Source organism: Dermochelys coriacea, chromosome 7 (assembly GCF_009764565.3).
Source record: "Dermochelys coriacea isolate rDerCor1 chromosome 7, rDerCor1.pri.v4, whole genome shotgun sequence".
In the NCBI taxonomy this organism is placed as follows: domain Eukaryota; kingdom Metazoa; phylum Chordata; order Testudines; family Dermochelyidae; genus Dermochelys; species Dermochelys coriacea.
This window is the reverse complement of record NC_050074.1, coordinates 86,455,454-86,471,122: the sequence shown is the minus strand read 5'-3', so window position 1 is coordinate 86,471,122 and position 15,669 is coordinate 86,455,454. Positions and strand designations below refer to the sequence as shown.

The following is a 15,669-nucleotide window of genomic DNA, read 5'->3' as shown; positions in this document are numbered from 1 at the left end:
AGAAAGCAGAAGGAGACCCCGCTGGTTGGGAGGCATGAGATGCGATGTCCTGAGGTTGGGGGTTCCACGACCACCACTCCCAAGAGGAGAAGGCGGGTGGTGGTGGTCGGGGACTCTCTCCTCCGGGGGACTGAGTCATCTATCTGCCGCCCTGACCGGGAAAACCGAGAAGTCTGCTGCTTGCCAGGGGCTAAGATTCGTGATGTGACGGAGAGACTGCCGAGACTCATCAAGCCCTCGGATCGCTACCCCTTCCTGCTTCTCCACGTGGGCACCAATGATACTGCCAAGAATGACCTTGAGCGGATCACTGCGGACTACGTGGCTCTGGGAAGAAGGATAAAGGAGTTGGAGGCGCAAGTGGTGTTCTCGTCCATCCTCCCCGTGGAAGGAAAAGGCCTGGGTAGGGACCGTCGAATCGTGGAGGTCAACGAATGGCTACGCAGGTGGTGTCGGAGAGAAGGCTTTGGATTCTTTGACCATGGGATGGTGTTCCATGAAGGAGGAGTGCTGGGCAGAGACGGGCTCCATCTTACGAAGAGAGGGAAGAACATCTTTGCCAGCAGGCTGGCTAACCTAGTGAGGAGGGCTTTAAACTAGGTTCACCGGGGGAAGGAGACCAAAGCCCTGAGGTAAGTGGGAAAGCGGGATACCGGGAGGAAGCACAGGCAGGAAGGTCTGTGAGGGGAGGGCTCCTGCCTCATACTGGGAATGAGGGGCGATCAACAGGTTATCTCAAGTGCTTATATACAAATGCACAAAGCCTTGGAAACAAGCAGGGAGAACTGGAGGTCCTGGTGATGTCAAGGAATTATGACGTGATTGGAATAACAGAGACTTGGTGGGATAACTCACATGACTGGAGTACAGTCATGGATGGTTATAAACTGTTCAGGAAGGACAGGCAGGGCAGAAAAGGTGGGGGAGTAGCACTGTATGTAAGGGAGCAGTATGACTGCTCAGAGCTCCGGTACGAAACTGTGGAAAAACCTGAGTGTCTCTGGATTAAGTTTAGAAGTGTGTGCAACAAGAGTGATGTCATGGTGGGAGTCTGCTATAGACCACCGGACCAGGGGGATGAGGTGGATGAGGCTTTCTTCCGGCAACTCACGGAAGCTACTAGATCGCATGCCCTGATTCTCATGGGTGACTTTAATTTTCCTGATATCTGCTGGGAGAGCAATACAGCGGTGCATAGACAATCCAGGAAGTTTTTGGAAAGCGTAGGGGACAATTTCCTGGTGCAAGTGCTAGGGGAGCCAACTAGGGGGAGCGCTTTTCTCGACCTGCTGCTCACAAACCGGGTAGAATTAGTGGGGGAAGCAAAAGTGGATGGGAATCTGGGAGGCAGTGACCATGAGTTGGTTGAGTTCAGGATCCTGACGCAGGGAAGAAAGGTAAGCAGCAGGATACGGACCCTGGACTTCAGGAAAGCAGACTTTGACTCCCTCAGGGAACAGATGGCCAGGATCCCCTGGGGGACTAACATGAAAGGGAAGGGAGTCCAGGAGAGCTGGCTGTATTTCAAGGAATCCCTGTTGAGGTTACAGGGACAAACCATCCCGATGAGTCGAAAGAATAGTAAATATGGCAGGCGACCAGCTTGGCTTAATGGTGAAATCCTAGCGGATCTTAAACATAAAAAAGAAGCTTACAAGAAGTGGAAGGTTGGACATATGACCAGGGACGAGTATAAAAATATTGCTCGGGCATGTAGGAAAGATATCAGGAGGGCCAAATCGCACCTGGAGCTGCAGCTAGCAAGAGATGTCAAGAGTAACAAGAAGGGTTTCTTCAGGTATGTTGGCAACAAGAAGAAAGCCAAGGAAAGTGTGGGCCCCTTACTGAATGAGGGAGGCAAGCTAGTGACAGAGGATGTGGAAAAAGCTAATGTACTCAATGCTTTTTTTGCCTCTGTTTTCACTAACAAGGTCAGCTCCCAGACTGCTGTGCTGGGCAACACAAAATGGGGAAGAGATGGCCAGCCCTCTGTAGAGAGAGAGGTGGTTAGGGACTATTTAGAAAAGCTGGACGTGCACAAGTCCATGGGGCCGGACGAATTGCATCCGAGAGTGCTGAAGGAATTGGCGGCTGTGATTGCAGAGCCCTTGGCCATTATCTTTGAAAACTCGTGGCGAACGGGGGAAGTCCCGGATGACTGGAAAAAGGCTAATGTAGTGCCCATCTTTAAAAAAGGGAAGAAGGAGGATCCTGGGAACTACAGGCCAGTCAGCCTCACCTCAGTCCCTGGAAAAATCATGGAGCAGGTCCTCAAAGAATCAATCCTGAAGCACTTAGAGGAGAGGAAAGTGATCAGGAACAGTCAGCATGGATTCACCAAGGGAAGGTCATGCCTGACTAATCTAATCGCCTTTTATGATGAGATTACTGGTTCTGTGGATGAAGGGAAAGCAGTGGATGTATTGTTTCTTGACTTTAGCAAAGCTTTTGACACGGTCTCCCACAGCATTCTTGTCAGCAAGTTAAGGAAGTATGGGCTGGATGAATGCACTATAAGGTGGGTAGAAAGCTGGCTAGATTGTCGGGCTCAACGGGTAGTGATCAATGGCTCCATGTCTAGTTGGCAGCCGGTGTCAAGTGGAGTGCCCCAGGGGTCGGTCCTGGGGCCCGTTTTGTTCAATATCTTCATAAATGATCTGGAGGATGGTGTGGATTGCACTCTCAGCAAATTTGCGGATGATACTAAACTGGGAGGAGTGGTAGATACGCTGGAGGGGAGGGATAGGATACAGAAGGACCTAGACAAATTGGAGGATTGGGCCAAAAGAAATCTAATGAGGTTCAATAAGGATAAGTGCAGGGTCCTGCACTTAGGATGGAAGAATCCAATGCACCGCTACAGACTAGGGACCGAATGACTCGGCAGCAGTTCTGCGGAAAAGGACCTAGGGGTGACAGTGGACGAGAAGCTGGATATGAGTCAGCAGTGTGCCCTTGTTGCCAAGAAGGCCAATGGCATTTTGGGATGTATAAGTAGGGGCATAGCGAGCAGATCGAGGGACGTGATCGTTCCCCTCTATTCGACACTGGTGAGGCCTCATCTGGAGTACGGTGTCCAGTTTTGGGCCCCACACTACAGGAAGGATGTGGATAAATTGGAAAGAGTACAACGAAGGGCAACGAAAATGATTAGGGGTCTAGAGCACATGACTTATGAGGAGAGGCTGAGGGAGCTGGGATTGTTAGTCTGCAGAAGAGAAGAATGAGGGGGGATTTGATAGCTGCTTTCAACTACCTGAAAGGGGGTTTCAAAGAGGATGGCTCTAGACTGTTCTCAATGGTAGCAGATGACAGAACGAGGAGTAATGGTCTCAAGTTGCAATGGGGGAGGTTTAGATTGGATATTAGGAAAAACTTTTTCACTAAGAGGGTGGTGAAACACTGGAATGCGTTACCTAGGGAGGTGGTAGAATCTCCTTCCTTAGAGGTTTTTAAGGTCAGGCTTGACAAAGCCCTGGCTGGGATGATTTAACTGGGACTTGGTCCTGCTTTGAGCAGGGGGTTGGACTAGATGACCTTCTGGGGTCCCTTCCAACCCTGATATTCTATGATTCTATGATTCTAAAGTGGAGGCCCATACACTGTAATTCAGTGCATGACAAGGTGTGCTCACCTGCGGAGACAGTACAAAATCAAGAAGAGCCCCAAAAATATTAAGGAACTAGTAGCTGTAATCGAATGCTGTCTCTGGGAAACAAGTCACAATGCTCAACTAGCAAATTACCAACACCTGATTAAATGAATATTCATCTGCCGAAAACAGTGAAGCAGCAGGTTACAGAGAACAACAACAACGCAGACCTGTATACCATTTTGATTTATATGATTTGTCAAAAATCTTAGGAGAAACAAAATGATGGAACATAAAAAATTCCAAAAGTTAAAAACCTGTGATAATAGTATTATCCCTGAAAAATATGCATTTTTTTTTAAACATTGCACAAAGCAAGGGCTGGTTTGTAAGGTAACAAAACTGTTTCAGGAATTCAGAAAAAAGATTTTAATCCTGACATTTTAGCAAAATGTCAACCATAATTTAATTATACCACCCCCTCTCCACTGAAGTTGCATGATCTGGTTCTCAGGCTGGATTCACAGAATTGTCGTCAAAACACATCACCTTTCCCTCTCTTTAATGCTAGTTTGTGCTCTAGAACATACGTTTACTTCTCCAAAGTTAACAGGTCATGTGGCTAAATTCCTTGGTGTTTGCTGAAGCTCATCTTTGAGAGAACCAGAGTGTGTGTTTTTCTATTCCAATAAGCAATTGGGAACTCCATCTATAACTCCCAATGGTTTGAGATTGGTCTATGGATCAGAGCCTGCATTAAACTGCTAGGATTTCTATAGCAACATTTCTTTTGCTACTTTTTATTCCGCTCTCTATCTGACAGAGTGAACTTCATCAGGGTACTTGGAGATCTACAACTTGAATTTAAAACACTCAAATTATACCACCACAGGTTTAATATGTTGTATTTTACGTGGTCTGATGAAAAAATGCAAGCCAGTGGTTATTGATTATGTAATCTATATGCAAAGTGTCAGTTGTTCAAAGTAAACTCATCTTACTTATGCAGCTGTAAATGAGTCCTGACTAGAATAAATATAACTTCCGAAAGTGTCGGGGTATCCATATTCTCCTACATCAAAATTTGCACTTCACTGAAAAGAAGGGATACATAATTTTCTTTTCTACACCTTTCAGAGTAGCAGCCGTGTTAGTCTGTACTCGCAAAAAGAAAAGGAGTACTTGTGGCACCTCAGAGACTAACAAATTTATGTGAGCATAAGCTTTCGTAAGCTTATGCTCACATAAATTTGTTAGTCTCTGAGGTGCCACAAGTACTCCTTTTCTTTTCTACACCATTACACTTAGAGAGAAAGAAAAACTCTACCATATACGTTTCTACAGACAAAGAGCTCACATACTGGTTAAAGTTAATGCCTCAAAACACTCAAGAGTGTTTTTCAGCAAAATTATTATTAATGGCCTCCCTGGGTTCTCATATAATCACGGCAGAAGACCTAGATTATTTTCCCAAGCAAAAAAAAAAAAAAAAAAATCGCTTTCACCTTTGGGAGTTAGCTTATCAGAGACCTCTCAAGTTATCCAATACATGGGGCTTCTTATTGACTGTTTTCTATTGAGGCATAATTCACATTCACATTTTCTGTTATACTGCATGCTGGTAGCACAAACTGTTACAGCAGAGACTGGAAATATTTTAATTTCAGATGATGTCCTGGTCACACATGTCTTAGACCTGACCCCAATGCTGGGAAAGAACACTCCTTACAGAAAACCTCCCTGGCTTTTCAAGGTCCCAGTGTCTACTTTTTTTTTTTTTTTTTTTTTTTTTTGGAGTGGGGGAGGGAGGGAACCAATGAGGTCAACTTATTAAAACTAACTCAATTGCAAACACTACTCCTACCCTCTCTTTTGAGAATGTAAATTGGTATTAGGAGACACTAATTTAATTAAAAAAAAAACACACTGGAAAAGTGCAAAAAGCTGATGACTATTTTCTAGAACTGATACAAGTTGAGTTTTAAAACTTAATGAACAAAACAGAAGAAATGTAATGTAGTTTGAACAAGACAGAGCCAGAGTTGAATTAGCCCTTTACAATGACTCGTAACTTAGCCTGAATTCCACAATGAATGTCATTTTTACCTTTTGCCCTCCAAAAGCAGTGTACTCTTGGCATGTGTTGCCAGGGCACGAGGCCTCTACAGTGATATCTACGATTAAAAAGACTCCTGAAGGAGAGAAACACATTGACTTCAAAAGGATTACAGGTGGTATTGATGTTTAACTGCTTTCTACTTCCAGACACTGCAACAGGATGAAACACAAGGATTTCTTTATTATATTCCCTTATACTTTTGAAGTGCTTTTAGTTGTCTAAAGTCAGGGATCCCAAAATCACTAGTCACTTTTGAAAATGTAGACTAGAAAGTAAAAAGGAATATCAGATTTATCTGAAAAAAGTTGTGCTTGTTTGAACAGTTAGATGGCATTTCTAATTCCCATGCTAGCAACTTTTTTAGGTTACTTACAATTTTGATAATGGATGTCCATGTTTGCCATCTCTTTCACATTACTATATTGCCAATAGATCTACAGGATATCTGTTAGTGTCAGGTACCTTAATGATTTTTACACTGTGGAGAAATGGAGCTTAGAAGAAATTTTGTGACAAACTGGATGAAGTTAAATAGTTTGTTCCCCCCCCCAAAATATGAACATAATATTATGTTTTTTCAAATTAAATTGATCCTGTGGCTGATATGCACACAGAATATAAAATCTTATACAAATTATATATAAGCCAGGAGACCATGGGCAAGTACGTGCTAGGCTCTAGTACAACGTAAAAAAGGTTGGATTTAAAATGCTAGTCTGATCACATAGCCAGTAGACCCTGTCCATTATTGGAAATAGTGAGGGGATGCTGTTTCAAGTTTTCTCTACGCTAGCAATTTTCTGATAATCTTCCACAGTTGCACTAGGACAAGTGCAGCTCCATTGTCTCCAACACTGGTGGAAGTGTGTAAACTGACCATTGGCATTTTCATCACCATCTGCTCAAAGCAGATCTAGATGACAGTAATAAAAATGCTGCAAACAAGTCTATACTAGCAGTATCCTCAATTACTAGCACCAGTATAAGATTTCCAAAAAAATTCAAGTGTAGATGAAGCCGCAGAAACAGTAATTCATTTCCTTAGGATGACTGGTTCAGTTAGATTGGACTGTGACTATACTGTTTATTCTTCACAATACCTTATAAAGAGAACTAAAAAAAATAAAATAAATTCTCAAACCTTATTTACAGCTGGAAAAGGCCCATAATTCAGCTGGATCATGGTTGATCCTCCTATATTCCAATGAAGGTCAGGCCTTGTCAAACTTTTACTACTAGGAGAAAAAGCCTCAGGTAAGAATGAAACTGAGGACCTCTATACTTCCAACCCAATAGATTCTAAGAAATAGCAACATCAGGCCTCAGGGAATTGATAAGGAAAAAAGTCAAAGAGGTAGCTGTATAATGAGATACTGCATATTGGTTGGCTACCTTTGTCAGACCTGGTCCTTTGATAGCCCTGTGGTATGGGACCTGTAGGGTTGGGAGGGATATTAAATCATAGAGTACAAAATATTTATTTTAGCATATCACTCTGGATTAATTTTAAACCAATACTCTAACTTGTATCATGCATTTAAAAGTAATGTCATGCATATACTATTTCATGTACATAATTTTCCTACTTTTTAAAAAAACAAACAAAACAAAACAAAACTAAACCCGTCACTTAATGGAAACATGGAGGTTTTTGGAAAGCCTCCAGTTCAGCAGCTAGAATTAGGGGGGGAGACTGAATTTCATCTTTGCACTCTGTATGAAATTTTAGCTCTGCAAATGTAAGCCTCAAAAATGCAGTGTGGTGTGGTGTTCTTTTGTTTAAGAAAATGTGGTCAGTATTACCTTGGGAGGTGTATTCAACATTACCATTAAAAAACATGGCTGTGTCAAATTAATAATTAGGGTTGAACATTTAACAACATTGCTTGAAGGAATAAGCGAAATACCAAAGTACAATGTGAGAATGACTAAATGATTCAGAACTCAAGTTATACACAAACTATCCTACATAACTGCATAATCTTATCAAAATTGCACCTGTCCTTCCTTTTGTTCACCCTCCCTTGTTCATTTAAAACTTGTTATATCTGGTTTCTAAATTAAGATTGTAAACTCTAGTCTTATTCTGTGTGTATTCACTGGCTACACACAATGTTTAAGTTTGTATATGAAAGGAGCAGCAACTCTCACTAGCACACTGGATCATCCTGCACAAGTACTGTCTACAGTTATCTTGAGCTATGTAGCCATAAAGCGGACAACAGCGTAGAAGTCTTCTGTTTTCATTTTGTAGCATGAGCTTGGTGCACTGGGACCTTCATTTCACTAGAGATTACCTTCTTTAGCAAAAAATTCCTTTGCCTTATGTCACACAGTGACACTATTGAAAAGCTCAGTATCTGAGCCCTTAGACTGTAAAGAAAGGAGCGAACTGCTTTAGGAATGAATGATCAGGGCAAGGATCAAGTAAGGAGTCAGTACAACAGCTCTTTAAGTATGGGTTTCAGAGTAGCAGCCGTGTTAGTCTGTATTCGCAAAAAAGATAAGGAGTACTTGTAGCACCTTAGAGACTAAAATTTATTTGAGCATAAGCTTTCGTGAGCTACAGTATGTTCACTGTTAATTAAATATTTGTCACATTGAAATAATGGATACAGCATATAGTTCTATCAGAAGACTACTTAGCATGAATTTTTGCTAACCAAATTTTCTTCCTTTCTTAAAGCTAGTTTTGTAAAAGTGGATATTAGAAAGATTAACTATAGTTCTTTACAAATGACACTTTTGTCAAATGGTGACTGGTTTCTCTTATATTTAGTTTATCCACCAATTTAATTAAGATCCCAGATCTATACAAAACGTTTGGACTATTCATTCTCTCAGCAGGAAATATCTGTCATTTGGAGCACTTGTTATACTGTATGTTTTCACTAACATGCAGACCTATTCTGGGATACAAGACTACAAAAGTGCTCTCCAAAGATTTTTCTTCAAATGTACATATAACTGGAGATCCAGCACAAGAATCTTTGGTAATGACCCCTTTGAATTCTGATCCAGTTCTGAATTTTGGGGGGTAGCAGGTGTGTATATTAATGCTTCTTTTAGCTTGAAACTGCATGGCTGTGTTGTGGGAGATTTCAATTACAATTACTTCTTCCACTGCATGCAAATATAAAAAGCATGTAAACACCCCCCCACCATACTAGGGGTTCTCAAACTGGTCGTCAGGACCCCTCAGGTGGTCCTGAGGTTATGACATGGGGGGTTGCAAGCTGTCAGACTTCACCCCAAACCCCACTTTGCCTCCAGCATTTATAATGGTGTTAAATATATCAAAAAGTGTTTTTAATTTGTAAGGGGGGGGCGCACTCAGAGGCTTGCTATGTGAAAGGGGTCACCAGCACAAAAGTTTGAGAACCACTGCCCTATATAGCAAAATGGGCCCTGACCTGTATAACAATAAAATCTAAATATGCTGGTCAAAGATTAAGACAACGTTTTTGTTCTGGATAGGTGGCTTACTTAAACATGAAATTAAAGTAACATTTATAAGGTGTGCCTTCATTTGCAGTTTGTAACATGGAAGTTTTTAATGCCAGTTTGTAAATTCTGATCTCTTGGAATGATAATTTCATCTCTATTTTGGGGTAAAACATGGCTAATCCATTGCATTGCCTCCACAACTTTCCTAGATCCCGTTGACCTAGAAGTACACAGGTGGGGTGAGGCAAGGAGATGCTTTGCTGGACTGGTGTCCCCCTTCAGCTATTTCAAAAGCAGCACAGACTGGCTCTGGAGGGAGCTGGTATGTAAGGCTATGGCTTGTTTGGAAAGGTATAGGAAGAGTAAAAGTAAAATTGTGCTATACTTGGCACTCAGCCGCTATTTTGAAAAAGAAAGCCATGAATTGGTTTAGTGGCACAGCTACACAGCATTTTGTAAGGTGAGAGTGACCTGCAAGACTCCTTGTTCTCATAAGCAAATGAAGTGGGCTGCGGATGTGATGCATCATTTCTGGGCATGAACATTAATCAAGCCTTTCTGAAAAAAATGACCACTCTTCTCAAGTCAGAAAATGGAACTGAGGATGAACAAAAATCCTTTTATCTTCCTCCTGCTTCACCATGGTAGCACCCTCCCTCTGGGAAGGAAGAACTAGGGAAAACTCAGGGAAAGAAAAGGAGCAGCTGCCCTAGAAGGATTATGTGCATGCATTTATCCAAAACTTCAACAAAAGGATATTGGGGCAGCCCAATTTTTATTTTGCACAAGCCACTCTATGAACAGTATTTCAGACCGCTGTTGTCTTAGCATTGCCCTTTCCTCTCCACCCCCATCCCAGTCCCTGGAGAAAAACTGGACTGCATCCCAGGAAAAACAAACCACCACACTGGGTGATTTAAGTTGGAAAGTCATTCAGAAACAAGACTAAAAATTCCTTGCCAAAACTCACCATCAGAGGGCACTACTGTACTGCTATGCGCCACTCTCAAGCTCTGCCATGGAGAAAGCCTCTGGTGCACCTAGAAAATCCAAAATGGAATCGTTAATAAAGTGCAAATGCTGGGTTATGCCAGTCTGTCAGATGCTCACCCCACTGCCACCTCCTATCTCCTCTCCACACATCCTAATGACATTTATCTAGGCATATCCTCCTATCTACCACAGGGATGACAGAGCATCTGTCAAGAGCAGCATCTTTTGTTGCCCTCTGTCATCCAGAAGGGATTTACCCCCTCAGCCATGTTCACTTCTCATGGTTTCTCCCAATCAAATAGCGTAGTTGGAGAAAACTTTAAAGGAGCAGCTTAGAAATCAATGTTTTTTGGCTTAACAGCCACCTTAGCTTAAAACTGCATTTTTGAAAATTAAAATTTGAGAGAGAGTCACAGGTAGAGAAGGCAAGAAAAAAAACATACAAGTGTTATCAACCTGTACTGCTCTTTACCTTAGGAAAGACAGATGGAACTGCAACATAATGGGTGAATAGAACGATCTAACCTATAATTCTTCATATCTCATTTTGTCCTTTGGGTATATAAATCAACAAAACAGAGGAAAAGGTAATTTTTAGCAAGTTTCATACAAGCAAGCTTGTATACAACCACCTTACCAGAATCAGGGACAAAGGGGCAAGACCACTGGGCTGAAAAAGACTGCCTTGCAGTAATCAGGAGAAAAGTACAGAAGAAGTGGATTAACTTACTTTTGTATGTATTGACGTTATTTATCCTCGGTAAGCCATGTACATTAGTTTGTAGAGGAGAGTCTAGAATCAGGCTGATTTAAGTACTTGTTTCCAGAAATATTGTATTTTAGGATAACCCCACTACACGTGTTTAAGAAATGCTTACTGGTCGATTACAGCACTAGCATAAACCTCCAAATCCCCCCATTTTATAAACTATATGGCATTAGTCAAGATTGGAGTAGTCTATATATTTAAGTAATTAGTGATTATGTTCAATTGCAAATTATTTTTATATTCCAAAACCCATATTCAAATTACAAGTGTACCTTTAGGAAAGAGTCTAAGTGTTTTTTGGACAATTTCTGCATTGATCAGAATTTTGTATCAAAAACTCAAACATGTTAGTTATTCCCATACCAAGTTGTCAAATGGACTTAACTATTGGGTTAGGGGGAATGTCAATGGAATAAAAATTGCTTTCTCAGCAATTTAATTTCCCCTTTTCTTTTGAAAGCAGTTGCACAAATTGAATCCAGACCCTAATATCAGTCTTTAGGCTGGAAAATATGCCCTTCTGCTGAAAACACTGAAAATTCTAAAAATCCAAACCAACTTATATTGTATTTACATTATTTTCTCAGATTTGAAAATGTAAAAATCAATGCAAGTCAGTTTCACTCTAACTTGGGGTCAGTTGCATTTTGAACATCTCAGAGCTGTGTTTGGGTGGTGAACGAAAGATAAATGGTCATTTTAAAAAAGTCTGTCTGAATTTAAAAGAAATGAATTTAAAGACGTCTACTGGGCTGGAAAAAAAATCTTGCTTTTACAAAGTCTACACTTTGGGCCACATTTAAAATGACAGTGTCCCTTTAATATTTGAAAATAGCAAGTCTGACTAAAAGCAAAAGATGGTTAGGAATGAAGATCTGGATATTTAATCTGACTGAGATCCCAATAGGAATATTGAATGTCCACTGCTTGAGCTGCCAAGCAAAACCCGCCCACTGAATTATGAACATGGTTCAATTTACTTTGAAACAAACTGTCACAGCTCCAGATGCCCTGGAAAATGGTTGTATTCCCCTCTCCACACTTTGGTTACACAGCTAAGGCTGTGTTAGCATTTGCACTGCAAATTCCAATTGTCAAAAGCTGTGCAATTCATATGTAAACACACAAGGCTGTAAATATGACATATGGTTGTCCCTAGTTCAAGTTGAAATTACTAACTTTATACTTACATTAACGCTTCTAAATCTACACAAAGTCCAACAGCCATCAGGCATGCACAGATTGTAAAGTTGTGAATTTTTTAAAAATTAAGTGTTCTGAAGACAGTTCTGACATTGCTCAATATTTCATTTTTGTTTCACTCTATTTCAAGGCAGAACAGCAAACCCTTTAAACGTAACACTTCTAGTTCTTTCCCCTCCTTTCTGAAGCTACAATCTCTATTCAGAAACATCAGGTAGAGAATTACCATACTACCTGCAGGACAGTCCTAAATCTGACAGCTGTTTAAACAGTCCAAAAATCATTTAAGGCCTATTTTATCATTATCACATAATTGTCATAAATCATTCAAATTTTTTTTTTTTTTTTTTTTTAAATATCACACACATTGTCCTGGTATGATGTGATGACATGAAGCCAACTATCCCTCAAAACTGTCAAAAGTGGAAGCTCTGGAGACACTAGGACAGAGGTGGGCAAACTACAGCCCATGGGACTGTCCTGCCCAGCCCTGAGCTCCTGGCCGGGGAGACTAGCCCCCGGCCCCTCCCTCACTGTCCCCCCCTCCCCCGCAACCTCAGCCTGCTGTGCTGCCAGCACTCTGGGTGGCGGGGCTGGCTCGGCCGGGTGGCACGGCTGCTAGTCCTGCTGCTCTGAATGGCAAGGTAAGGGGGCAGGGAGCAGAAGGTATGATAAGGGGCAGCGAGTCCAGGGCACAGGGGGGATTGGATGGGGGAGGTCACTGAGGGGGTTGGATGGGTGGGGGCTCTGAGGGGAGGCAGTCAGGGGCCAGCGACCAGGCTGTTTGAGGAGGCACAGCCTTCCCTATCCGGCCGTCCATACAGTTTCAGAACCCCGATGTGTCCCTCAGGCAAAAAAGTTTGCCCAACCCTGCTCTAGGAGGATTATAAGTTTAGGTGGCGAGTATGCAGCAGGCACAGACACTCTAGAAACTTTCCTATTTTAATGCAAAAAACATTCTTCAAAACAAAGGAAGAGGGAAAAGAAAAATTATGCTGTGTATGTGCCGAAAGGCTGTTAAAAGGCAAGGTGTTTAACCACTGACCATTATTCTAAGATAGTCAAGCACTCATTTTCACACAACACAGATGACAAGGCCCCACATCAATTTTGTGCCTACACAATCTTTAGGAAGTGCAGAATTTGTAATTTCTCAGTCAAACAGAATCAGTTTAGTTTTGAAACAAGGTTTTCAGTAATCCTATAGAAAGGATTTGGTTCTCATTTCATTTTATAGATTCCAAGGCCAAAAGGGACAACTGTAATCATCCATTCTGACCTCTTGTTTAACACAGGCCAGAGAATTTCCCCAAAATAATTCCTAGAGCATCTTTTGGGAAAATATCCAAACTTGATTTAATAAGTCAGTGACAGACTCCAACAAGAAGCTTGGTAAGTTGTTTCAATGGTTGATTTTTAAACTATGAGAGTAACTGACCCCTTATTTCCAGTTTGAATTTGTCTAGCTTCAGTTTCTGGCCATTGGATGGTGTTATACCTTTCTCTGTTAGATTAAAGAGCCTATTATTAAATATGTATTCCCTATATTGATATTTATAGACTAATCAAATCATCTCAACCTCTTCTTCGTTAAGATAAATAGATTGAACTCAGTCTATCACTAAAGACAGATTTTCTAATCCTTTAATCAATCTCATAGCTCTTCTCTGAACCCTCTTCAATTTATCAACATCCACGTTAAAATCACATATCACTTACATTCATCCCAAGATTCAGAACTGGGCCTCAGTATAATGAGGTATTGTCAACAGACATCCCATTCCACCCCAATGTGTGCTATTCAATAGGTTTACAGGGAAGAATGGCAGAACAATGAAATTCTGGACCAAAAGAGCAGTTAATTTCATGCTTCACTGATCATGTCTCACAATCAATTATTTGAGGACACTTAGTTCATAGCCAAAAACTCTAGTTTTAGAGAAGTGATACACAATAATTATATCCAAGCTCACACTGAGGCATACACTTACTATACATTTAATATGAAGAGAGACTAGAACTATGAATTTGCTTTTCATGTCCATTCAATCCTTGACTTCTCTGTCTTGTCCAGAATGGGTTTAGTGTTTCACATCTCAGTTGGTATATCTACACAACATTTTGGATTGAACAGGAATGAGTCTCTAGCCTGGGTCAACATACTTGGGCTAGCAGGACTTGTGCTATGCTCTAAAAATAGCTAAAAAACAGAAAGTTGTGGCTCAGGCTTTGAAGCCTATGGGTGGGCTTCAAACTCCAACCTCCAGCCCAAGGCACGACTTCAAAGCACTGTTTATGCAGCTATGAATTAGGACAGTGGTGTGTGTGTTGTGGAAAACTGTCTACTACAAACTGGATGGAAACCACTACCAAATATTTCACCGAGGTTAGCATAAGTATCCAGACGGTAATGATTTTTGGTTACTCATGTCTGGAACTTGATTTAAACCAGGGACCAAGATTAAGTGACAAAGAAATATGAGTTTCTTTTAAATTTATGTTCTTACACATAAAAATATGCTCACCGACAATTTTGAAAGTTTCCCAGTTGCAAACTAATCTAGCAACATTTGAGAACCAAGTTTCAGACTAGGTGATTAGAACTCTTGAATCACAATGTGAAAGGACAGCACGTATTTTCTGAGGAGGAGGAGAATGTAAAAAAAAGATTTAAAATAAAATAACGAGAGATTGTATTATTTATGATGCAAAATATTTTAAAAACTTGAGCGTATTAGTGAGTGCACACTGCAAAGTTCATGCCAGCAACCTAAGAAGGAACCCTGTCAAATGTGTACCAGCCTGAAATCAGATTTGAGCCAATTAGTCTTTTCAACAGTTCCAGCCATTTCTCTTCCCTATCCAGTTTTGCACTGTGTAAAACAGAATGCCCTTTGTTGACTCTGACACTGGTTACCTCAGAAGCTACTGGTTAGAATTTCTAGGACATGACAAAATTACTGCTAATACGGCGTTGTCTAGTCCATCTTCTGTTCAGCCTCTGGCTTGGACATCTGGCTGCACCTGGAATGAGAATCCTATTTATTCCTATATGTTCCACTCGACACTATTATCTAAGCTTTTGACTTTTTTTTTTAAGCTTCTGAGAAGTCTTTCATTCAGATCTTTTCTTCCTTCTCCCCCTCTTAGCTCCCTCTCTGAACCCATGAATCCTTAGCTGTCCCGCAGGATTTCTCCTTAGAGTCGTTTTGGAGAGTACGATTACTGATATTTTTACTTTCATTACCAGATTTACATCAAGAAATAATTTTGTATGGCAGGTTTCCTCAAATATTTTCCAACACAATCTTTACAGACATGCACAGTGTAAAATTATCTTAGTTATGTATTTTAACACATTTTAGGCTATTATGTATCTAAAAGTCTGCAACCCAATAAAATGCACACCAGCAGCCTGCTATCTTAACATTCATTGTTACGAGAACAACATTCAAGCCTAAAGGATGCTGCTCTGTACTGTAAAGCTACATGAGAGATCAAACTTAAGATTCATGACCCTTCATTCCCTGGCTAACAAGGGCTAAT

At 41.0% G+C, this 15,669-nt stretch overlaps 1 protein-coding gene across 1 annotated transcript in view; it reads right to left on the bottom strand.

Annotated features, from left to right (window-relative positions):
* MCU (mitochondrial calcium uniporter) overlaps positions 1–15,669 on the bottom strand; it is a 143,532-nt gene that overhangs the window by 24,777 nt on the left and 103,086 nt on the right. The window contains exon 2 of the mRNA XM_038409856.2: positions 10,129–10,198. Within this exon, the coding sequence (XP_038265784.1) occupies positions 10,129–10,198 (70 nt within the window). The remainder of the gene's footprint in view (positions 1–10,128; positions 10,199–15,669) is intronic.